Here is a 24056-nt window from a genome sequence, read left to right as displayed (position 1 = left end):
ACACTAGTCTGCCAAGGCGGTGAAATGATAAATATGTGGGGCGACCGGCAGAACGCAAGGGACTTAATTGTTAAACGGTAACTCCCCCACACACGTCATTTGGGAGAGACGCGTTCTTTCCAGGTTCCGATTTGTTGGAATCAAACCCATCAACACTGGTCCACTTGAACAGCAACGTATGCTATACCAAAAGCTGCAAAGGCACACGTGCTTGGTACGCCATTGAATATGTGCCACTGGACTCCCTGCACGCACGGCTAAAGTACCCGGTCCTGCCGTGAGCGTCTGCATCCGTCCGGATACACAGTTGTGGACCTTAGCTGAAAACCCCACCTCATCCTTGCCTTGCTTGCCCTACACGACTTTTCTTTCCGTACGCCATGGGGCTCTCAGCCAAGGACACCCAGCTTCTACGGGAGACTCTGCAAGGAGCAGCAGTGAAGTGCTCGGAAAGATGCCTTTACCAATCAGCGAAATGGTATGCTTGGGCCTGCGCCCCGTCCCGTTGCTGAACGACGGCGGCGAGAAACTGCAGCTGACGAAGGTCCTCAGGGCCGCCGAGCTCCTCGATGCGCTTCCGGAGCCCGAGATGGACACGGCAGTACCGGGCGCGGGAGACGATTATGTGCACCCCGCGTTCGCCCCGAACCCTGACCCGACCGAGGCTGCGCTCGAAGCCCGAGAGCTCAGTCGCTACCTGCTCGCCAAGTCCTACTTCGACTGCAAGGAGTTCGAGCGATGTGCCGCCGTCTTCCTTCCCGATTCCATGCTCGCGCGATTGGTGGCCCCGACGGGAAATGAGAAGGCTGCTCCCAAACGCCGCGGCGGCAATGGCAAAGGCAAGGCCACGGCGGCTGCGTCCTTCTCATCCGAACTGCCCGAGATTAGCCAGAAAAGCTTGTTCTTAGCCCTGTACGCAAAGGTCATATCCGGTGAGAAGCGCAAGGACGAGGACACCGAGATGATTATGGGGCCCCAGGACTTGGGCTCCGTCGTTAACAAGGAGTTGGTCCTTGTCAGCCGCTTCCTTGCTAAGTGGTTTGCCGAGCGACGGGGTCGCGACTCCGACTACCCTGCCAGCCAAGGCTTTCTTGAATATTTGTACGGCATGGTCCTAGCCAAGGAGAAGAACGACAACATTGCCCTGGACTATCTCGTGGAGAGCGTCCAATTGTTTCCGTGGAACTGGGGAGCTTGGCTCGAAATCACGAACCTCGTTTCGAGGATCGAGCAAGTGAGCCGCTCCCTCCTCCGATTCTTCTGGTCTCGTCCCACGGCAGTGTAGACTGACTATTCCCCCTAGCTCAACAATGTTGCGGGTCGCTTGCCGCAAAACATCATGTCTTTTATCTTCCACGCCAACGCCGCAGTCAATCTCTACCAGCAAGGGCCGGAGCTTGCCACCTCGCTCAACGACCTCCTCGCCATATTCCCGACTTCATCCTTCCTCCTGACGTGCAAGGCATTGCTCTGCTATCACTCCAAAGATCTCTTCGCGGCAGAGCAGGAATTCAACAACATCTTAGCGCTCCATCCGCACCGGCTCGACGCTCTCGATCACTACTCGAACATCTTATACGTTCTGAATCGGCGCCCCAAGCTCGCATTCCTGGCCCATCTCTGCTCCAGCATCGACAAGTTCCGACCGGAATCTTGCGTCGTGATCGGGAACTACTACTCGCTGCTCTCGCTCCACGAGAAGGCTGTGCAGTACTTCCGCCGGGCCCTTACGCTGGACCGCTCGTGTCTCTCCGCTTGGACGCTCATGGGGCACGAATATGTCGAGCTCAAAAACACGCACGCGGCCATCGAGTCTTACCGCCGAGCGGTTGACGTCAACCGGAGGGACTACCGTGCCTGGTACGGCCTCGGCCAGACGTATGAGGTACTGGAGATGCATGCATATGCGCTGTGGTACTACAAGAAGGCCGCGGGGCTCCGGCCGTGGGACTCAAAGATGTGGCACGCTGTCGGGTCGTGCCTGCAGAAGATGGGTCGCGACCGCGATGGTATCAAGGCGCTGAAAAGAGCGCTGCTGGCGGACAGCTACTACGACACCACGGCGAGCAGTTTTGGTAGCGCCGGCACGGTCGACCGGACAGCGCAGATGGATCCTGAAGTGCTGTTACAAATCGCCACCATGTACGACCGCCTGGGCGAGGAGGAGGAGGCCAAGGCGTACATGGAGCTCTGTCTGGCGCAGGAAGAAGGGGCAACGGGCCCCGGGGAGGGCGGCGGGGCCGCCGCCGGCTTGAGCGAGTCGATCGCGATCCACCACGACTCTCAAGGAGCCGGAGCGGGAGCCGGGTCAGACGGGGAGGGCGAGGGCGACGAGGGCGGCGCCGGCCACGAGGGCGGAACCGGAGTCACGTTTGCTACGAGCAAGGCGCGCATGTGGCTGGCGAAGTACGCGATGCGGGCCGAGGACTACGAAACGGCCAACCGTCTCGCCATGGAGCTTTGCCAGGATGGAGTGGAGGTGGAGGAGGCCAAGGCGCTCATGCGCGAAGCCCGGTCGCGGATGGAGATGGCAAGTCTGATGGAGCGTTAGAAGTCGCCACCGTCGAGATTGCACTCCGTCGATCCGCGCGGCCCGGTCGAGCTGGGCGAAGGCCCCTCGGGAGCCAGCACGGGAGACAGGTGGCAGAGGCAGCAAAGCGGGCGCCTCTCGTCGCAAGGCTGAATGGATTCCATGCAAAGGCTCTGGTTGACTGGACTGTCCTGGGCCTTCCGGCTTTGGCGGATCTGGGCTTCGGAGGGTGGTCCGCCTTAGCCTGTGTCGCAAAGCCCAACCTTTGCAACCCAGTCCGTGGCTAGCGGGGCATCCATTATCAGGTTGGCGGACTTCAGAACCACCCCTACGAGGCCACATGCGCCCGATTTTTGGTGCGAATCACCAGGTTTCGGAGAGACGAAACCATTCTATTGATAAGCTGAGCCTCCTGCAGGCTGGCTGCACGCGGGAGCTGGAGCTTGGGCCGAGATCCCCTTGCACAAGTTGATGTGGGGTGGAGGATGGAGGATGGAGAAGGCTTATGTGAAAGCATGGTTAAAGAGCGACGGGTGGGGGGATGAATTCTAAGGCAGGGCGCCTATATAGAGGTAATGGGAGTCCCTGATGCGACTGAGGCAGTTAGGAGGTTCTGACCGGAATTCGATGGGAAGTTAAGCCTCGCGGCCCAGCAGTTGACGGCTCAGCTCGCCAAAATAGCTTCCAATGGTTCAAACCACGAAGTTCGACTTCATATCGGCTCACAACTTTCACAGGTATACTTGCAGCCACGGTCTACCTACACCGGACCGACTAGTATGGGGCCTCGTCTGTCCGGCTGTTCGTCTCGAACAGTCCTGACGGGACTTACACTACACTTACTGTGCAGTACATCCCTTCATTGGATCGACAGGGGTACAAACGCGCTGCGGGACGGGCCGCTAGCGTTACACACAGCCGTGGTAGTTACTTGCTGCCGTGTCTCTATGGGAAATATTGAAGGACCCATACGACCGTATCATCAGCTTTGTGAGCAGTTGCAGAGCCGAGACCATGAATTGGCCTACAACAGCCCTTCTAACATAGACACATAGATACCGTAACTGCGCTTGCAGAGTAGACATTTGTTTGGAGACAACTTACAGCGCCCGATTGTTGCCGGGACGACCTTGGGGCTCAAGGTCTGACGGTACGCAGCATTCGGCCCTGATGGGCCTGCTTTGGGCCTGCTGGAGCCAACTAGTCCGAGCAGACTCGGGCCTGTAATAACTTGTGCCGTAGTGCCCAGCCGATGTGACATATGCACGCCAGACATCCCATGCTCCGGCGATGACGTTCAACATTCAGTCTCGCTGCAGTGGTACTGAGGGGTTGCGGCCCGTCCCGCACTGCGCAGCGTTGGTGCCCCTGGCGACCCCACATCCCCATCCCGGAAGTATCCACAGGAAGGGATACAGACGCCAACTCATGTCCATGGTGTCGGTAGCTAAGTAGTAGCTTGACGGGAGTCTAACATGATCGTTATGGATCATAGTAGGTTTTCTTTTACCCGTCCATTGCGTGACGAGCCTTCTCCGAGACCCCGCGACTCGGCATTCAAGAACGTGCGTATGCATGTATACAAGCCAGATGATATCTATACATCCACGCATAGGAGGACATGATGCCAACGCGCTTATCCCGCTCTCTTGGACCAAACACCCATCTCCGTTACGCCTTGCTCGTGTCGCTGGGATCCCCGTTCTGCCCCGCATGCGCGGCCGCTACTTGCCCTTGCGCCTCTGGAGGCTCCCCCGCCGTCACGCTGCCACCTCCCCCTTCCTCTGGCGCTGCTGGCGCTGCTGGCGCAGATCCTGGTGGCGGTGATGAGGGTGTTGGTTTTGGCTCTGCCGCTGGCGCTGGCGCTGGGGGCGGCGCGCTGATCTTTTTGGCTTTGATGATATTAACCAGATGGTCACCGGCGTCTCCGAACCCATCGATCTGGCCGAGGCGTGACTGGAAAAGCTCGACGTCCCGTAGCATCCTGCTTGCTTGTTAGCGCATGCCCGAGGTCTGGCCCGCAGGTAGATCAGAAATTTAAAGACCAACCTTTCCCGACCCTTCTCCGTCTTGAGCTCGATGCCCTCGTACGCTGCCCCAAACGTGTCCTTGTAGTTCTTGAACACGGAGAGCATGATCAGCCGCACTGTGCCCTTGGGCAGGTGCTTAGTGAGGTTGCGATGCAGTGTCGTCGACTCGTTGGCTACCGTTTCCATGTACTCATTTGCCTCGTTGTTTGCGGCGTCCTGGTCCCAGTCGACGGCCTTCAGCTTCTTCGCGGCAGCTAGCGCCCGGCTGCTCATGAGTTCGACGACCTTATCATAGATGCTGTTCTGATGTTCTTGGAGCGTTCGTCGGACCTTGTCGAACTCGCCCGTGACCGTCGACGCCACCATGCCCGCGCCACAGTGACGTCGAACAAATTCTCGGACGTGCGGGATAATGGCCGCGATAAAACCTAGCGCTTGCGAGGCCAGTGCAAGATGCTTTGTGTTGATATTCTTGAGCCCCACGGACCGCATTGCTCCTGCCCCAAGAATGAGCTGGGTGCAGCGCGAGTTGAAGAGCTGGAGATAGGCAATGAGCGAAGCGGATATCTCAGCCGTCATGGACGGTATGGTAGCGATGAGGTGCAAGAAGCGGGCCATGCCGTGCATGCATGAGATAGCCGCGTTGGGCAGCAGGAAACTCTCCGAGTCGACGACAGCGCTCCTCGTCTTTGTCTTGCTTGTACCGTTCGGCTGGCCGGACAACACGTCGGCTTCCGCGCCTGATGCTTCTGTGTCCGGGTGTGGGATCCAAATCCGAGTGCCTTCGGTCCACGCGGCGGCATCCCGAGTGCTGCCGTCTATGATCTGGTTGAGCAACTCGGTGTCCTTGTCGCCGAAGTCGGCGGCATTCCACCGTTCTGAGTCCATGCCCTGGGCGAGCTTCTGGTTCTCGGCGTCGCCGTGGTTTTGGATGAAGTCCTTGATATGCCCATTGACCACAGTCTTCAAAGTCGTGCCGCTGCGCCCGGAGATGGCCTCGCACTCGTTGGCGAAGTGCAGATTGAGCGTGAAATACCGAAGGAACCAGATTAGATCCAGGCGCTTGCTTTGCTCCGACCGAACCCGCAGAACTTTGACGATCTTCTCGTGTGCCACGTCCACGGCCTGTCCCAGTAGATTGGCAATGTCCACCGCTCTGTGTATCTCCTGCTGAGCCTCCTGGGCGGCGCCCGTTGTGTGTCTTGCGGTGGGGCTGAAGGGCGGTGACTTGAGCGGTGACCGCATGCCCGACGGGGCTGATGGATCGTCGATGGAGCTGGCAGCATCCAGCAGAACTTTGGCTTGAGTGCTCAGCCTTCTGAGCGCCTCGGCCACGCCGATGTACATGTTGGTCAAGAGCGCCTCGGCATCCTGAGGCTCCAGGGCGCGCAGGTTACGGGCGAGGAGGATGGACCTCTCCTGCTGAGAACGTTGCCTGCCGCCGGTTCTTGTGGACGTCGACATGAGGGATTCGTTGTCGTCGTCGCTGGAACTTGGCATTTGCCGTCGGATGATGGTTCTGATTTCTCGCAGTGCCGCTTCCCGATATGCGGTAGCCGCGGCCGTGACGTACTTGGCACGCTGCAATCCCGTTAGGCTCGACAAGAGTTCTGTCCGGATCGCGTCCGTTCCCGACATGTAAGACGGGAAGACGGACGGCTCCCGGCTGTGGGCTCCACGGGCGCGCGCCGAAGCACTACTCCAGCGCATCAAGACCTCCTGGGGAGATACTCGTTCGACGTGATTGCGGAGATCCGTGAGCAGTGTGTTGAGGAACTTCGCCTCGTAGGTTCTCCCAATGCGGAGTCGAAGAGTATCCAAGTCACTGCTTACGCCTTGTAATGCGGTGGCCCCCCTGAGATCTCTCAGTTGGATATCCAGGTTATTGCCGCCTGTGGGTTCCCCTGCCATGAGTTTCTCGAGATTGTCGATGTTGTCAAGGGCTTCATTAGCTTCGCCCGCATCAACCAGGGACTCGCAGACGGCTAGGCCGTCGACAATCTCCCTCAACTGCATGACGGCGTCGTGCAGCTGCTTCACGTTCTCTCTCCTCCGGCGCTGCTGGACGAGGTTGAGCCCCCCAACGACAATCTCTTCGTCCAGAGCGGCCAACTCTTTCCTCAGAGCCTTGATCCTCTCTACCGAGTCCGCCGCTTCTGAGTGTAGTTCTCGGAGGGAGCCGAGAGCTGTGAAGAAAGTGGTTGAGGCGGTCGATATGGACTGGATGAGATGCATCTCGACCGTATCCATATACCACGACAATTTCTCCTGCAGGATGGCGTTGGTCGCGAGGGCCTTGCGCGGTGCAGCCGCTTGGCCGTTGGGCGCGGCCTTGCCGTGGCTGCCCGGCGCCGGCGGCACAACCTCGGAGCGCTCGCTGACGACGTCGAAGATGCGCGGGTTCTCCAGGTGGAAATCTTCGTCAAAGTATACTGAGGGGATGGTGGAGAGCGGTGGAGGGCCGTGCGCTTGTGCTCTCCTGGGGCGCGAACTCGAGCGCCCCGGCGTCGGGCCGGCCTCTATGGACGATAAGGAGCTGAGTGAGGCGGTCGATGCCCGTCTCGACGACAGTCCCGGGCGCCTGCCTGGCCGCAAGCGACCCTCGTCCAGGGCGTCGGGGAATTCGTCGGGCTTGTTGCTGTGACGATGGAGGCCGCCCAACCCTTGGTCCTCGTCCGCCTGTATCCGCCGCAACTGTTCATACAGCGCACCGACCTCGGAGAGGTAAGGCTTGAACTCGGACGCGTCGACATGGGGGATGTTGGTCAGGGCGACGGGCGGTATGTCTCGCGCTGTCGGAGGTTTGTGGGCGCTGGACGCGGGAGGGGCGGTGTGAGGAAGCAGGCCGGTCCGCACGATGGGGGGCTGCAGCAGGGTCGAGATGGCGTTTTGGCCCGATTCGAAGACGGCGCTGGACCAGCCTCCAGAGGTGTCGAGCGAGCCTCCGATCGAATGGACGGAGCTTGCGGTCGATCCCCGCCGCTGATGCGAGCGTTGTTGGCCGACGGGCGCTGTCCTGCGAACATGTCAGCTACCGGGCCCGCTAGGGCGTCGCAGCGGATCTATGGGATGGGATGCACACCCGTGGAAGGGGAAATCGCCCCGATGGCCAGCCGACAAGGTCGGCGACAGGCTATCGACCGACTTGCGGGCCCCCTGGTTTGAGTACATGGTGGTTCGCCCAGTCCCCCCAACCGCAAGGTGAAGTCCAGCTGTCGTTGGCGACCATCCAGGCCGGGGCGCGACGTCGCGACGCAGGGGATGGACGCTGTTGTTTTGCAACGACTTGGGCGGCCTCCGGTCACCGCGGTATCATCGCTGGGGACAGACTCGGCAGACAGGGATCGGAATGCAGCGACTCGGTACTCGGTGGTGGGTAGACGACCTCGGAAGTTGGTGCACCGATGTTGGAAGTTCACGCAGTGATTGACAAAGAAACGTTATAATCGAAGCTCCGTGGAAAGGCTGCTGCTGTGTCCGTAGTGTAAAGCTGTTGAGCTGCTGCTCCTGGTCCTGCTGCGCGTCGTTGGTGGATGTGGTTGGATAGTGGATGTCGATCTGGCCGGGAGCTGCCTGCCAAGCCCAGGCCCAACCTGTCGCTGCGGATCCTGCGTAGCGAGCTTTGACTTGCGAGTTAACTTAGGTAATTTACCTAGTAGTGTCGCGTACTGCTCGTTAACGAAACCTAACTAGCGTTAATTACATATGCTTGGTATGCATGGGCCAATATGGATCGTGTCGGGGAGTTTATCTTATCCGGGCCAGGTCGGGTAGTTACCCGCCTATGTGAATCCAATTAAGATCCCTGCATGGAAACGCGACGTCTTCGCGTTTGGTGGGCGCTTTTACGCGTTGAGCGTGTTTCCCCTTTTGTATGCAATCTTTACCCCTCCGTTGTCACCAACAATTCAGGGAACCGGCCATTGCACTGCTGGCGCCGCTCACAATCGCAACGAACTCCCCAACTTCCAGTTTACCATTTTCCCTCCCAAGATGGACCGCCAGTCCGTCTTCACCAGCCGGCTATATGGCGCGCCCTCCGAGAGCGAAGATTCCAATACACAGATCCGCAGCCAGCTCGAGTCCTTCATTCTAGACTTCCGGCTCGACAATGTCTTCATCTACAGGTCCGTCTCCAAATATTACGGCGATCATACGTCGAAGTCAGTTCTTGCTGCTGACAGTCAACGGTAGAGACCAATTGCGAGAGAATGCGTTGCTCAAAAAGTACTACTGCGATGTCGACATCGGCGACCTGATCAAGTTCAACGAGGAGATCGCGCACAGACTGGTGACAGAACCCTCAGAGATCATTCCGCTGGTATGATGCGTGCCGCCATGACCATCGCCTTTGGACGCTCTAACGATGCGCAGTTTGAGGCAGCCTTGAAGCGGTGCACACACCGGATCGTGCACCCCCATGAACCCAATGTCAAGCTCCCCGATCACCAGCTCCTGCTGCACTCCAGTGCCGAAGATGTCTCCATCCGGAACCTCGACTCGATGACCATCTCGAGGTTGGTGAAGGTGCCAGGCATCGTCATTGGTGCGTCGGTTATGTCGTCCAAGGCGACAGAGCTTCACATCCAGTGTCGGACCTGCGACCACGCACAAGACATTCACGTCGTTGGAGGATTCAGCGGCGTTACACTCCCCAGACAATGCGGCAGGTTCCGACCACCCAATGACCCGACCGAAAAGTGCCCGCTCGATCCCTATTTCGTCGTGCACGAGAAGTCGAAGTTCGTCGACCAGCAGATCATCAAGCTTCAGGAGGCGCCCGATCAGGTCCCTGTCGGGGAGCTGCCCCGCCACGTCCTCATATCCGCCGACCGCTACCTCACAAATCGAGTAGTACCCGGATCGAGGTGTACTGTCATGGGCATTTTCTCCATTTACCAAACCAAAGGCTCCAAGAACTCCACGGGTGGTGCTGTCGCCATCCGGACCCCCTACCTGCGCGCTGTTGGCATCCAGACCGATATCGACCAGACTGCCAAGGGACAGGCCGTCTTCTCCGAGGAGGAGGAGCAAGAGTTCCTCGAGCTCAGCCGCCGTCCGGACCTCTACAACATCATGGCCGACTGCATTGCGCCCTCCATCTACGGCAACAGGGACATCAAGAAAGCTATCCTATGCCTGCTAATGGGCGGCTCCAAGAAGATTCTCCCAGACGGGATGAAACTTCGGGGTGACATCAACGTCTTGCTTCTCGGTGATCCCGGCACAGCCAAGTCGCAGCTGCTCAAGTTCGTCGAGAAGGTGGCGCCCATCGCCATCTACACGTCGGGCAAGGGTTCGTCCGCTGCCGGTCTCACAGCCTCGGTGCAGCGAGACCAGTCAACGCGCGAGTTCTACCTCGAAGGCGGCGCCATGGTGCTCGCGGACGGCGGCGTGGTTTGCATCGACGAGTTCGACAAGATGCGCGACGAGGACCGCGTGGCCATCCACGAAGCCATGGAGCAACAGACCATCTCGATCGCGAAAGCCGGCATCACGACCATCCTGAACGCGCGGACGTCGGTGCTCGCTGCCGCCAACCCCATCTTTGGGCGGTACGACGACATGAAGACGCCCGGCGAGAACATCGACTTCCAGACGACCATTCTGTCTCGTTTCGACATGGTCTTCATCGTCAAGGACGAGCACGAGCGCAGCAAGGACGAGCGCATCGCCAAGCACGTCATGGGCATCCACATGAGCGGCCGCGGCGTCGAGGAGCACGTCGAGTCCGAGATTCCTGTCGATAAGATGCGACGGTACATCAGTTACTGCAGATCGTAAGCCTAACCGTCCCCATCGTCCTTCCTTCATTTCTTTTTCTTCCCTTTTAGCAACCCGATAACGAGCCATCAACACTAACCCACCGCGTTCCCCGCCCCAGCCGCTGCGCCCCGCGCCTATCCGACGCAGCGGCGGAAAAGCTCTCCTCGCACTTCGTCGCCATCCGCCGGCAAGTGCACGCGGCCGAGCTCGAGGCCAACACGCGCTCCTCGATCCCCATCACGGTGCGGCAGCTCGAGGCTATCGTGCGCATCACCGAGTCGCTCGCCAAGCTGACGCTGTCGCCGGTCGCGACGGAGGAGCACGTCGACGAGGCCATCCGCCTGTTCCTCTGCTCGACCATGGACGCCGTCAACCAGGGCAGCAACCAGGGCAGCCGCGAGCTGAACGAGGAGGTGGCGCGCGTCGAGGCCGAGCTGAAGCGGCGCCTGCCCATCGGCTGGAGCACCAGCCTGGCCACCCTGCGCCGCGAGATGGTCGAGGGCAAGGGTTTCAGCGAGGCGGCGCTGAACCGCGCGCTCATGATCCTGCAGCGGAGGGATACCATCATGTTCAGGAACCAGGGGGCGCAGGTGTACCGGAATGGGGCTTGAGCTTTGGGATGATATCCGGGTCTTAGTTAACCAAAGGTCTTGTGTGTTTCTGGTGTAGGTATCTGCATGGGGGGTAATGGGGGTACAGGGGCGCCGGGCGCAGGATGGGATAGGGGAGGGTTATGCACCACTGTCATACTGTTACGAGGATATAATGCGATGCAACGCGCACATTCAACTCGAGCATGGCGTATTCATTCGTACATGTTGATTCGACGCTAATGCGACTTCTATGGGACGGCATGTTGAGCAATCACAAACAAACCTAAGTCTAGTTTCAATAGAAACGCTAGATTATTCAACGCTGCAACGGGCAAGCTGCCGAGTAAAGCCGCGGTGCCAGCTTGGAACTGTATCCCTCATCATACCTCGATGGGTTGTCTCAAGCATATGCCAGCGTGTTGTCGTCCCTGATTCTACCCGCCACACCCAACGCCGCCTGATTCCCGGCGACACAGGGCCCCCGGACAATAATCTGCCACAAAGGTTAAGTTAGCGTCAGCTCTCTCATAACACTGAGCGGCCCGTCTAGGGCAGTCAAGGGTGAACCTGTGGTGTGTGTGTGTGGGTGAACCTACCTCCCCAGCCCTGCTCTCATCAGTGGTCTTCCACTGGCCCATATCGCGGAGGAGGATCTCGGTGCTCGTCAGCGGCGGGCCGAAGTGCACGCCATCGCCGTCCGCCACGACCCTGTAGTCGTAAAACGCCGTCTGCGTCGCGGCGCCGGCCACCTTGGCCGCCGTCAGGGCGTACATGATGCGGGCGCCCGTGAAGGCGCGCAGGTCGGACAGCACGGCGGACGATAGGCGCGGGGTGTCGGCGCCGACGCGCTCGGCCGTCAGGATCAGGCGCAGCTTGCTCCCCGCGGGCCGTCCGACGGCGGCGGCGTACGCGCCGGAGAGCAGGCCGTCGCCGGCGGCGGGCATCACGCCGTTCTGCGTCAGCTGGCGGGTCTGCAGGCGGTGCAGGGCGCGGCCCAGCAGGGAGGCGTCGAGGCGGGCGCTGGTTTCTTTGTGCGTTTTGAGCAGGGCGGCGGGCGTGGCGACGAGGATGGTGGGGGAGACGCCGCGGGTTGCGACGGCGAGGTCGTGTGCTTGGGCGGCGACTGAGTTGAAGGCGACTGAGGCGTTGGAGAAGAGCGCGGCGAGGGTCAGCACGAGGGTGTGCGTGTTGGCCAGGGAGTCGGCCGGGAGGAAGACGTCCGAAGGGCCCATCCGCTGGGCGGTCGGGATGGCAAATAGCTGGGCGGCGATGGCGGAGACGAAGTTGGCCGACGTGAAGCGCACCATTTCCTCGGGCTGGCCCGGCTTGGACACCCAGAAGACGGTGACGTCGCGGGGCTCCTTCTGCCCTTCCAGAGGTGGCAGAGCCTTTCCGGCATCAACGGGGCTGTCGTTAACGATGTCTTGCCAGGTGGACACGTTGACGCTACCTCCCGTGCCCTGGGGGACCTCGTTCCAGTCCAGATGCTTGCTGCCCTCGTCGACGACCCAGATCAGCTGGCGCAGGGAGGGGTAGTTCTTGACGACCAAATCGAAAGGGAAGGAGCCCGGGGCGGTGACAACGGTGTCAGCGGCCGATCGTCGCAGCATGGAGATGACGGCATCGTCGGACTGGTCGAAGGGAAGGATCACGGCCGTCAGGTTGTAGAAGGAGCAGGCGAAGAGCGTCGCGATCAGCTCGACCGAGTTCGGGAGGTAGATGGCCACGCGGTTGCCGCCCTGGTCGAGGATGTGCTGGCCGATCAGGTTGATCTGGCGGGTGACGTCGTCGAGGCGGTGCTCGACGACCTTGTCGATGCCGAGCACAGTCAGGAGGCGGCCGGTGGCCCCCTTCGTCGGGCCGTCCTCCTGCACACCAGCGACAGCCTGGCGCCACACATCGCGCAGGTCGCCGTCGCGCCCTCTCGCCCACTTGGATGCGCCGGGCTCCTTCACATTCAAGCCGGAGTTGAGCGGCATGCCATGGGGGGCGCCCTGCGACCGGTAGACGGCGGACTCGCCGGGCTGGCGCACGGGGGAGCCCTCGGCCTGGCGGGCGAGCAGGAAGGGATGCGTGTCCGGTTCCTGGCGGGTCGCAATCTGGTAGGTCAAGAAGCCGGCGAACACGGTAGCAATCACGGTGGTCCAGAGGTTCCACTGCCCGAAGAGCCCCGTGACGCTCTCGTCCAGGCGGAGCAGCAGGTTGTCGAAGAAGCCCATCTTTCTGGTCCTTCGCGACCTTGCCTGCCCCTCGTCGCAAACTGAAATATGCACAATGAGAGCCCCGTTCTCAAGTGGCGTTACAGGTTGCTGAGCGGTGGTGTGGAGTCGGAATCCGAGGCCGCCTGCACTGGAGCGGCATGGATACCCAGGGAAGGACGGAGGAGCAACAGCGGGGAGCTGGGAGCTGGGCCCTCCGTGCACCGTACTGTACTCCGTACGGATCTGCTGTAACGACAGAACATCCGAGCGAGCTGGTGTGGAGAAGCAGCCTGAGAAAGGTGGGGAAGCGCCGAAGCAGCAGCAGATGGACGCTGCGAGCGGCAAAGCGCTCCTGAGTGGAACAGCTGCCGACAGCTGTTACGATAACGTTAACTTTAACCCCCTGCACCGCAGCCTGTTGACTTCCACGCGCAATCGTGGGGGGCAACTGCTTCTGCTGCAACCGCCGGCAAACAGCGCCAGACAACCGCACAACAGCGCCGAGTGACGTCGCTGCAAGCGGCGGAGGCCGGCCTGTTTGACTTTACTAACCACACCACATATACAGCAGTTGGCCATCCGCGGGTCAGCTGGTTTTCAGCCAGCGCTCGGCTTCTTCGCCGCCCCATTTCCCGCGCAATCAGATCGTCGACGCGACGCCGCCGACGCCTTCAACTCCGGTAAAAGGAAGCGAGCGCAGAACCTCCTACACCACAGTGCAATGGCCGCGAACTCGGCGGTGGCGTTATCCCAATCAACACCCGTCAAGCAGCCCGCTACACCCGGGCTGACTGCTACGGAGAGCCCTGGCATCTGGACACACCCCAGACTGGCCGAGATCACGCAGCGGCAAAGGCAGAGCACCTTTTCGGAGGAAAACATCAGGCGAATCGTCTACAGTGTTGTGGCTATTGCCAGTGTTGCTGTGCTACGACAACTGGTGCTGCCCTGGATCCCTCCCTCCCTGTTAGTGCCCTCGCGTCTGTCCAGAAGAAGCATTGCAGACACGGCGCTGACTTCTATGCCAGGACCAATCCGGTCTTGAAGCAATACAGCAGCTGGATATACGCCGGTCTGTTCCTGCTCCCATCAATCAACATCATCTTGGCGCTGCTGCCGCTAGTCCGGCCCAAGGACGACATGTCGGACATCCCGCTCACACCAGCCCAGCGGAAGCTGCTGGGCCTGCCGCCAAGCTCGCAGCCGGCAAGCCCCAACTCGGTGTACAGCACGCCGCCGCGGTACTCGAGAACCCCGTCACACGCCGGGACCCCCGCCAGCATCAAGAGCTACGCCAGCTCGCCGCTGTCCACCGTCGCCAGCCAGGGTTCCGCGCAGTACTCGTCGCCCAGGGCGGGCAGCTCGCCGTCCAAGCTGAACGGCGCCTCGCCCTACTCGCCGTCGGCGGTCAGTCCGCTCCTCCACAAAGCCGTCGGGGGAGGGCTCGGCGGGGCGAGGCCTGCGTCGTTCGGCTCGCCCAGCAGCCCGCTCGGCGCGAGCACCGCCTCGAGCGTGTTCGGGGACGGCCCCGCCACGCCGACGCCCGCGCCGGGCAAGCGGTCGAGCGTGGGCCTCAACAGCAAGTGGTTGTACGAAAGGGGCAGGAGGAGCTCGGGGAACAGTTGGATGCACTAGGATCTGTCACGACGACGGTTGGTCGTGTTGTACATAGGTCGGGCATTTTCTGCTCTCGAGACCGGCCTAAGGAGTCGGTAGTAATAATGAGAGGTGAGCTACCGACCACTACCTCGCTTTCACGACGTTTGGTTGGCATGTGGGTGTATTAGCGTAGTCTCACAGCCGAGAGAGTGAGCGTCGGTATGCTTGGCTTTGCGTGCGTGAATCTTGTTCGGCATGACCTGCTCGGCTTCCGGAAAAGCAACTACTTCGGCCACTCCGAGGTTGTCATGTTGTTCTCCAGGCACATACATTCTTCAGGCCTGACATGCACAGACTTATGCATGCATGTATAACTGGTCGAATAAGGGGTAGCCCGGCGGGACGACTTGGAGAATCTGCGTCTAAGCCATCCTCTGCTTCTGAACTGAGAGTGGGACACGAAGGAATCAACGGAGCGTGTGAACGGCATGACTGAGAGAGGCCGCAGAAAGCGGGAATAAGGTCATATGTAACGCTGAATACACGCTCGTTCGCTTGCGCTAAATGTCCTCCCTTCGCATTTTATGGGTAATAGTTGGTTAGCCACATCGGCGGCTCGTTAGAAGAGAAGGGCAGGCGACGAGACCCGCTCTTCCGTTAGAGCACAGTCAGATATTGAGATCGCAGAGCGTGCGACTCTGGTTATCCCGGGGCCTGGACTGACGAGACGCGGTGTTCGCTGTCGGCTTCCCGACCAAGTCAAAGGTGGAATTCCACGCGCTGCGACTAATTGTGTCTGGCATATGTATGTTTGTTCACCCCGACTGCCCAGTTAGCAGCGCGCTGTGCCAGTGCGCCGGTCCGCAACACCTTCAAACACCCCCAACGCCCCAGCTGTGAATTCATTTGATAGCCATCAACGCACCCCGTACCATTCTCCGTCCCTGAATAAAGGGCATGTGAGACCCTGCTCAAGTCCCGTGGCAAAGAGACGGACGCCGCGTATTTCCTCTTCCCGGGCTAGTGTCTGGATCGTAAGCTCGGCCCTCTCCATCGTCCCGTCAAGCGCCCCGCGCAGGGGCCTGTCCGCTTCCGTTCCCTGACAGCGACGGCGCGCCAACGCCGCGCAAGTTGATCGCGCCGATGCGCGACACAATGTTGCTGCCCACCGCGTCCACCGCCCCGCGGGGCGAGGTCAGCGTCGGGCCCTGCGGCGCCGTCTCCTGGACGCGGAACAGCTTGATCTGCGTCGTGTTCCACACGCCCACGGTCCCCTTGGCGACCTGCATCTCGCTGGCGAAGATGAAGCCCCAGAGCAGGGACTCGTACCACCCGAGCGCCAGGGGCGACCACTCGAACGAGTGGACGCGGATGGGAGAAGGCTCGACGCCCACCAACTGCGCGTCGCGGATCTTGCCCAGCGTAGCCGCGGATGGCGTGTCCGCCGAGAGGGCCGGACGGGGGATCAGCGCCGAGAGCTGTTGCAGGACGGTCAGCGTCGTGTGCAGAGGCAGCTCCGGAAGCCAGCTGTCCATCCACTGAACGGACGGCTCGAACAAGCCAGACTGCGACTGGCCGGCAACAGGGCTGCTCAGGCTGGTGGTGCTGTTCTGGCGCGAGAAGTTGCCCGTGCCTGCCGGCAGTTTCCCTCTGGCCTTCTCCGACATGCCTTGCAGCTGTCTCGGCACGTCCTCGTTCGCCGCCGACACCACCGACGATGCTGCCGAGGGTTGCTCGCGGGGGCTCGAAGCTGCTGGCGTCGGCCCCGCCTCGTCGTCACTGTCGTCCTCGTCATCTCCAATCGCGAAGGTTCCGTCTTCCTCTGGAACATTTGCTAGCGTTGGCGCCCGCGAGACCTGCGCTGTCGGACTTCTGGTGCTATCCACCGAGCTCCGAGTCGAGTTGGGCTCTAATGGATCGTGGGAGGCTCCGCTGTCTTTTCGTCGCCGGTTCCGCCTCTCTATCTCTTCTTGGCCGCTTTCCAGCGTCAGAGAGCGCAATGCTTCGAATCTCTTTTTATTCTTGAGGATCGCATAAATGAACTGGGGGTTTTCTGCTCGCTGTCAACATCGACGTAGACCACGACGCAAAGCACGGGGCAAAGCTCACTGCTGTACTGATGCTCGACGATAGCGTTGATGGCCTCGAGGAGTGACCGCAGGAGGACATGGTTGGTCTCGTTGGCCAGAAGGAACGACGGCGAAGACATGGAGTTAAAAAGCTGCGTGATCTTGGAACACGTAGGCCCGCTTAGACCCTCCAGATATGCGGCGATGTTGTTGATGACTGCCAGAAGGGCGGGATAGATAGCAGTAAGCTTCCCCTGACTCGTCGTAATAAGGGTATAGATCGACTGGACTCGGCGGTCAGCGGTACGGGGCGGTCAAAAAAACCGATGCTGCTCGGCATCTCGGCTCACCTGGAGGAGGAAGTCTCCATAGGTGCCCCTGAATCCTGCAATCCGAATCGCCGTCGGCAGCGTGTCCTGCGCCTCGAACGATTTGTTCAGGTTGATCCCAAAGTTCTTCTCGACGCTGAGGGTCTGCAGGAGGAAAGCACACATCCTCACAACCCCCTGTTTGGACGCGTCCGCCTTGTATTCCAGAGCGTAAAAGAGCATGAGGATGACGAAGTCGTGAGCCCGCTCGGTGTCGATGATAAAGGATCGGAACCGCTTGTTGCACTGGGTAATCTCCCAGAAGAGCATGATGATCTCCGGGGCGCATCTGACAGAAGATTGGGTTCCGGGCAGGTACGAGGAATTGGCTTGCAGGGGCTGGTTGAGTATGCGCGTCATTCCGTCGACGACGAACTGAAAATCTTGGGGCCGATGGAGACGGCCGAGAAAATGACGGTAGTAGTTCTTCGGAGTGGCTGCGCCAGGCTGCTCCGGAATGGGGTACAGCAGCGTCGCCAGGAGGAACTGAAGGCTGTAAGTAACGAGGATCTCCTTGGGATCCTTGAAAACGAGCGCGTTGTAAGGCACACGCCAGCTGGCCGGGTTGTATTTGAGGGTCTAGTAAACGTCAGCAAACAGGGCCATGGACGGACATTGATATCGCAGGCACCCTACCGTGTTCAGCAGCGAGCACAGCACTGAGAGCACCACCTGCTTGTCCGAGTTGGTGCAGATGTACGTGAGAGCTTTGATTCCCTGCTGCGGCAACACGCTCGGCGACAGATACATGCTCTGGCTCGCCAGGGTCAAGAGCAGGCGCAGAATCTCGCAGCGGTTGCTCTCATGCTCTTTGGTTGTGGGAATTGCAGTGTTGCAGCCGACGCCGCTCTGCCAGATGGCGTAGGTGACCTTGGGCTTGCCGGGGGGAGCCTTTGGCACGGTGAGGGCGGAGAAGAAGAGGAAGTCGAGGAGGGTGTCGATGAGCTCCTCGGCGAGGGGCTTAATCTCCTCAAACTCGCCCGCGGGAGATCTGGTCTGCTGCGCATCCTGCACGCCGTCGAAAAGGACCTCGTTGGCGAGGGTCGACTGCCGGGTCCGCCTGCGCCGCGGGGACCAGAACAGCTTCTCTTCCCACTGCTGGAGAGACTCTTTTTCGTAGATGAAAGGCAAAATCCGCGTCAGGACACGGACGCAATTCAGCGCTTCTCGATCGGGAGCAAGTTCGGGGTCGGGGAAGGACGGATGGTGGCGGAGCTCAAACAGGCGGCTCGTCACGGCCAGAATCAAGCTCTCTAGGTTCTCGAGCGCATCGTCGCGGGTGCGTCGCACATCGGCGGGGGCGAAGAGACTAAAAATGTCCTCGGCGGACTCGGGCAGCTCCCAGAACTGGAGGTGGAAGGTCAGAGGGTCAGCACCAACACCAAGTAAAGTCGGGGCTTGCGAGTTGCAACTCACTGAAGCCCAGTAAGCATCGGCTGGCGGAATGTGCCGCTCCTCGGAGAGCCGAAAGATGCCCTTCTTGAAGACGAGCTTCGAGTCGCTGGCACCCATGTTGACTGGGCTCAGGATATTCGCATCGTGTGGTAGCCGGTGGTCGGGGAGTCGGACTGCTAATTCACGTTACGGCTGTCGATCAAGTGGCATTCAGCTTGCCTGGCTGCGTTCGAGGCGAGCCGACGTCTTACATCACAGCCCAGCCAAGGGTCCAGAAGGATTCCGAACGCTTGCGTACTCAGTAAACCCTAACCCGTAACTAACTGTGCCGCCCTCCCTTGTAATAGGTATCCATGCAAGAGCTCCCCGGATTGCTGCATGAGGCAACAATCTGGCCTTATCGCTGGTTATCGCCAACATGCACCTTGGCGCCTGCCGTGCTGCACACAGTCCTCCGCAAGCTGCGAGCTCGTTGCTCGTTGACATCGTGTTCTGCGATTTCCAGCCGATGACGAGGTGCAGGTGACGCCGGCCATCTCTCCCTCTTTCCTCCACGACGGGGGGACAACCCAACAATTTCGTTCTTCTTTTTGAGCAGCACGGGCGCAGCGCCTCGGCCAATTGCCCGCCATGTACTCGACCGTCGTGCGCATCCAAAACACGTTCGGCTTCTTCACCACCGTGGCCTTTGTGGTCGCCGCCTTGATCGCTGCCACCGATCTCCTTGCGCCGCGCACCCCCACCGTCGGCGTCCTCAAGACCACCAATGTACAAGTGTACGGCCAAATCCGCGTCCTCTCCTCCAGTGGCCCCCTTTCCTGGCGAGCAACTAACTCACCGTTGCCCCCCCTATCCAGCGTCCGCGGCCGCCCGCACTACTACTCCTCCAAGAAGGAGGAATACGCCATAATCAGGTTCTCGCTCGACGCGGATCTCTCCTCGCTCTTCACCTGGAACACCAAGCAGCTCTTCGTCTACGTGACCGCCGAGTGGCCGTCGGCAGGCGGCTCCGGCTCCGGCCAGAACGCGACCAACCAGGCGGTCATCTGGGACAGCATCATCACGGCGCCCAGCGCCGACCACCTGGCCAACCTGGGGCCGGTCGCCATGAAGAAGCTGCGGCGCAGCGCAGCGGGCAAGAGCATCGACCCTAGCCGGTATGTTACATCTCAGCGCCAAACAATCTGACCCTTTCTCTTTCCGCGCTGGCACGGACGTGTTACTGACGCAGCGGCGGCGGAAAGCGGAAAACTCTCCATCAAGAACCAGCGCCCCAAGTACCAGATCACGCACCCGTCCGGCAAGGTGGCCGAGCAGGAGGACGTGGTGTTGCGTCTGCACTACAACGTGCAGCCGTGGGTGGGCTTCCTGACGTGGAACCAGGACGCGGATTTCTGGAGGTGGAAGACGCTGAGGAACAACCTGAGCAAGAAGTTTGCATTGCCCGCGATCAAGAAGAAGGATGAGCCGAAATGAGCGGCAAAACAGATATTATTGCAGGGGAATCACAAAGCATCCTTGGTATATTCTATCCGCCGGGACGGAGCGATCGAGACTCTCCCTCCTGCCAACTGGCTTAAGCCATTGGAGGCGCCCCAAACTGACGGTCATCATCCATGCGCAACAACGGGGGTGGTCTGATATTGCAAACCAACATGTCTCGCGTGCCTGATGCCATGTATACCCCGAATTTTGTGCTACATGTACTACACACAAAATACGTGACATCGTGCGCTGCCCAGCGCTTAGCCCACCAGCCAGTCCTATATCTCCCCAAAGCCCAATGCCCTCACGTCATGATCCGATCGAGTATGCAGACACGTGCAATACTCCTCGCTGTTCCTCTGTTTCCATCGCACATTCCATTCCGGGGCGACGCAACACCCATCCCTACTTCCCACTTCCACAAACACATGTATCACCCTCCAACCCATGTCTATATCAACATCAAATCACCGGTCCGTATTCCCAAGGCCACTAGCCTTGAGAAGCGGCGGCGGCCGCCCGCTGCTGCTGAGCACCCCCGAGGCCACCGCCCCTCCCACCGCGTCCCCTAAACGCCTGTCCATCACCCCGACCCCTGCCGCCGCGTCCGCGCCCACCGCCGCGCCCGCCGCGGCCTGGCGCATCCAAGATCGACGGCGGCGGCACGGCCCCATACGCGGGCGGCGCAGACGCCGGATGGGGGACGCCGTTCGCCGCGCCGAGCCTGACGGCGCCCGGCGCGACCGGCGTCGGAGCAACGTATCCGCTTCCGCCGCCTCTGGCCGCCCCGCCCCGGGCAGCGATAGTCGGCGGGGTGGCGTACCCGCCTCCGCCGCGCGGAGGGCCACCGCCACGGCCCCGGAGCTGGCTGCCACCGCCGCCGCGTCCACGGCCGCTCTGCGCTTGACCCTGGCCATTGGCGGGGCTGAATTGGGGGGTACCGGCGCGGGGACCGTTGGGTTGCTGCTGCTGCTGCTGGTGCGGCCCGGCGCGGGGACCGTTGGGTTGCTGCTGCTGCTGCTGGTGCGGGCGGTAGGGCAGGTTGCTGTGGATGGATCCCCGCTGGGGCTGGCCGCCCCGCCCACGGTTGCTGCCGTTCAGCGCGCCGCGCCAGCTTCCCTGGAGGGGAGGCGGTGCGGGAGCATCCTGGTAGCGCTTGCCGTTCAATTGGTAGCCGCCGTGGGCGGTCAGCGTGGTGACTGACGGGCTGATAGGCTGTCTAGCGACTTGTTCCCGAGATCCTGCGACTACCTGTCGGTTGGTGAGGTTCAGGAGGACCGTCGACGGGATGGTCTGACCGCGGAACGGCGGGCAGCGATCGCCCAGAGTCGTACCGCTCATGAAGGTGACATCGAAGACGACGTCGAGAAGCTTGGCGGTTGGGGTGCGGCTGATGCCCACCACTGTGCCGCGGTAAGCGATAGGGACTTTGCCCGTGCTTGCGACATACACGACACGGTCGCCGAGCGCGAAGTTTTGGTTGCCCAGACGGTGCTCGGCGTCCTGGGGCCGCATCAGTGCGTTACGCGGTACCCCGTTCATCTTCTTCGGGTTGGCAGGGATCGCGCTCAACTGTAACCTGTCGGCCTCGTTGGCGAGTCGCATGACGACATCCGAGTCGAGTTGCTCGGCGTCGAGGGGCACCCGCTCCATGGAGCTGCTTTTGAGGGTCTTCAGCCACGCGCCGATTTCCTTGACCCTGGCTGCCGCCACGGCAGGATCGGCCCACAGGTCCGTCTCGGCCAGTTCGGCGCCTGAAGGATTGCGCTTGACTCCAGCGAAGAAGTCGGGGAATCGCCTCATGTACTCGGCGATCAGGTGGACAGCAGCAGGGCTGAATTCCCAGCCGGTCTGCGACTTGCGCGAGTAGCCCAACACCTTCTGTTTCTTCGCCTCAAACTTGAGGTTGAGACCCAGGTTAACCCGGAGATCACCAACAGTACGGACGAAGAACGCCGAGGTGATCTTGCTGAGGGTGAGTGGGTGCAGATCCAGTTGCTTGGCAACCATGTACGAAGGCAAGTAGTGCATTCCCGATTGGGCGTCACGGATGATCTTCTTCGCAAACTCTGGCTCGCGTTTCTCCAAGACAGCGAGCCAGATGGAGAGCTTCCCGTTGGAGTGGCCGGCGACCTCCAGGGGCTGGCCGTAGTTGTAGTCGCCCAAGAAAAAGCCGACCGATTTGACCGGGAATTCTTCCTCGACTGGCAGAGCAGCCTTCTCAATGAAGCGCTCATCCTCGTTGACGACTTCGTCCACAATAATCTGCGAGGCGTATTCGGTCTCCATCCCCGGAATGTCGCCGTACTCCTTCACCGTCGCTCCCTCGTCAGTCTTGACGAGACCTTTGAGCATGTGGACGGAAACAAGCGACTCCACGGGGCCGATAAGGATTCCCAGCCGCTTGCTGTAGAAGTTCTCGATCCTGTCCGCCTTCTTGGTCCATTCCTCAATCTCGCGGTTCGAATGGGCCGTGGCCACGACTTGCCCGCTGCCGTTCTCGGCCAGTGTGTAGTCAAAGAGCTCATCTGACACCTTCACGATCTTGGCCTCCTGAAGGAAAGGATAGCCAACGAAACAGCGTTGACCAAGCTTGACCTTGGCGGCTTCCACCTTCGAGCGCAATTCCGTCCCCAGGAGGGTGACGACCATGCTCTCGTTGCGGCTGTCTTGTTGGAAGACGTTGACCCCATGGAATCCGAGACTAGCGACATACGGCAGTGTAGCCAGGGTGGGGAAACCGGCCAACGCTTCAACGTTGAGCAGGGCGCCCTCGGTCAAGCCAGCTCGAAACTCGAGCCCTTCCATGGGCGGGAGTTCGAAGATGTTCTCCACGCAGTGGCAGTGGGCAATCGGGGGGAAGACACCAACCAGGGAGGAAGGATACACAAAGTCGACGTCCTCGGAGTAGGTGAACTTCAAGGCCACTCCGAAGTCGTTGCGCGCCTTTTCGGCGTCGGACAGAAGCGCATCCCTGGGAGCCATGGCAGCCAGCAGCCGCTTCTCGTCGATGAACGGAATTTTGACGACGGCTTCCCAGTCCATCTTCTTGCCATTCATGTCTAGCTCGAAGTCTCTCGGGTAGAAGTCGATGATGGGCGAGTTGGGGTCCGTCATGAGGTCCCAGTACACGGAGGGTACGATCTTCTTGCTGCGGTCCGGCAGGACGCCCATGAGCTGCTCGTTCGGCTTGAAAGGCTGGCCCAGCTTGAAGTTGAGGTCTGCGTTGAGGCCTTTCCTGACGTCCGAGATCATGGGCGAGTAATGGTAGCCGTAAAACCAGGGCCACGAAGCGATACCACGGTAGTAGTAGTAGAGCACCCACTGCAGACCTTGAACGTAGTTCTCGGCCAGCTTCCGTAGCTCCTCCTCCTTGTTCTCCGGAGTCCAGTTCTCGAACTTTTCGAAGTAGTACTTGTCTTTCCACTCCACGAACTTTTGTTGGTACTTGGCCTCCATCTTAGCCTGGGCATCGGCCGCGGTAAGGTCAAGCACCTGCGCATTATCATATTTCTTGATGATGCGCAATACCGCCGACTGAGCCTCCTCGTCGTCCTCGTCCTCTTCGTCTCTGACGGGATAGGACAAGACAAGGTGACGATGGCCCTCGTCATCCGGTTTCGTGGCCCACTCTAGGTGGGCAGCTTCGGCAAGATCCTGGACAAACTTGCGATCGGCGGCCTTGAGCTCCGCACCGAGATCAAGTGTCTGAGAGGTGCGGTTCGTGAGGAACCTGCGGATCTTTTGCTTCCAGAGAGCCTTTTGCTCCGAGCTAACGATGAGCTTGCCCTTAGCTTTTGCTCTCGTCATCTCGGCCTCCTCGTTCTCGAGCATCCGTTTGCCGCGCAGCCAGCCGGCGTCCTCGTTCTCATGCTCAAAGAAGCGGTACTCCTCCTTTTCCAGCTCGTCCAGAAGTAGACCAAGCCTCTGCAAATTTACCTTTCCGTTCTCGTTGATGTAACCGTCACACTTTGGGAGCACGGTCTTGTATACTCTGAACATTGTGGCCAAGGCGCCCTC

At 60.3% G+C, this 24056-nt stretch overlaps 7 protein-coding genes across 7 annotated transcripts; 4 read left to right on the top strand and 3 right to left on the bottom strand.

The window, feature by feature from the left end:
* Positions 1-109: 109 nt before the first annotated feature.
* On the top strand, positions 110-2705 carry THITE_2107621 (uncharacterized protein). Its single transcript, XM_003649160.1, has 3 exons — positions 110-478; positions 553-1234; positions 1304-2705. Exons 1-3 carry the CDS (start codon positions 381-383, stop codon positions 2549-2551), a joined length of 2028 nt encoding a protein of 675 aa, XP_003649208.1. The 5' UTR covers positions 110-380; the 3' UTR covers positions 2552-2705.
* A 1355-nt stretch (positions 2706-4060) lies between these two features.
* Positions 4061-7853, bottom strand: THITE_2107617 (uncharacterized protein). The gene is made up of 3 exons (XM_003649159.1): positions 7643-7853; positions 4580-7576; positions 4061-4514 (listed from the first exon to the last, which is right to left on the bottom strand). The coding sequence occupies exons 1-3, from the start codon at positions 7729-7731 to the stop codon at positions 4202-4204; spliced, it is 3399 nt and encodes a 1132-aa protein (XP_003649207.1). The 5' UTR covers positions 7732-7853; the 3' UTR covers positions 4061-4201.
* A 549-nt stretch (positions 7854-8402) lies between these two features.
* On the top strand, positions 8403-11145 carry THITE_2107614 (uncharacterized protein). The gene is made up of 4 exons (XM_003649158.1): positions 8403-8687; positions 8755-8881; positions 8935-10340; positions 10445-11145. The coding sequence occupies exons 1-4, from the start codon at positions 8554-8556 to the stop codon at positions 10935-10937; spliced, it is 2160 nt and encodes a 719-aa protein (XP_003649206.1). The 5' UTR covers positions 8403-8553; the 3' UTR covers positions 10938-11145.
* Positions 11107-13361, bottom strand: THITE_2107613 (uncharacterized protein). The gene is made up of 2 exons (XM_003649157.1): positions 11516-13361; positions 11107-11412 (listed from the first exon to the last, which is right to left on the bottom strand). The coding sequence occupies exons 1-2, from the start codon at positions 13136-13138 to the stop codon at positions 11320-11322; spliced, it is 1716 nt and encodes a 571-aa protein (XP_003649205.1). The 5' UTR covers positions 13139-13361; the 3' UTR covers positions 11107-11319.
* A 177-nt stretch (positions 13362-13538) lies between these two features.
* THITE_2107610 (uncharacterized protein) lies at positions 13539-14879 on the top strand. Its single transcript, XM_003649156.1, has 2 exons — positions 13539-14086; positions 14149-14879. The coding sequence occupies exons 1-2, from the start codon at positions 13842-13844 to the stop codon at positions 14753-14755; spliced, it is 852 nt and encodes a 283-aa protein (XP_003649204.1). The 5' UTR covers positions 13539-13841; the 3' UTR covers positions 14756-14879.
* A 615-nt stretch (positions 14880-15494) lies between these two features.
* On the bottom strand, positions 15495-18787 carry THITE_2107608 (uncharacterized protein). Its single transcript, XM_003649155.1, has 5 exons — positions 18573-18787; positions 17793-18503; positions 17139-17735; positions 16829-17072; positions 15495-16772 (listed from the first exon to the last, which is right to left on the bottom strand). The coding sequence occupies exons 1-5, from the start codon at positions 18666-18668 to the stop codon at positions 15781-15783; spliced, it is 2640 nt and encodes an 879-aa protein (XP_003649203.1). The 5' UTR covers positions 18669-18787; the 3' UTR covers positions 15495-15780.
* Positions 18788-18928: 141 nt separating this feature from the next.
* Positions 18929-20035, top strand: THITE_2107603 (uncharacterized protein). Its single transcript, XM_003649154.1, has 2 exons — positions 18929-19708; positions 19796-20035. The coding sequence occupies exons 1-2, from the start codon at positions 19182-19184 to the stop codon at positions 20025-20027; spliced, it is 759 nt and encodes a 252-aa protein (XP_003649202.1). The 5' UTR covers positions 18929-19181; the 3' UTR covers positions 20028-20035.
* The last annotated feature ends 4021 nt before the right edge of the window (positions 20036-24056 follow it).

Source organism: Thermothielavioides terrestris, chromosome 1 (genome assembly GCF_000226115.1).
Source record: "Thermothielavioides terrestris NRRL 8126 chromosome 1, complete sequence".
In the NCBI taxonomy this organism is placed as follows: Eukaryota; Fungi; Ascomycota; class Sordariomycetes; order Sordariales; family Chaetomiaceae; genus Thermothielavioides; species Thermothielavioides terrestris.
Note: the sequence above shows the minus strand (reverse complement) of the source record. Positions and strands in the feature narration are given on the sequence as shown.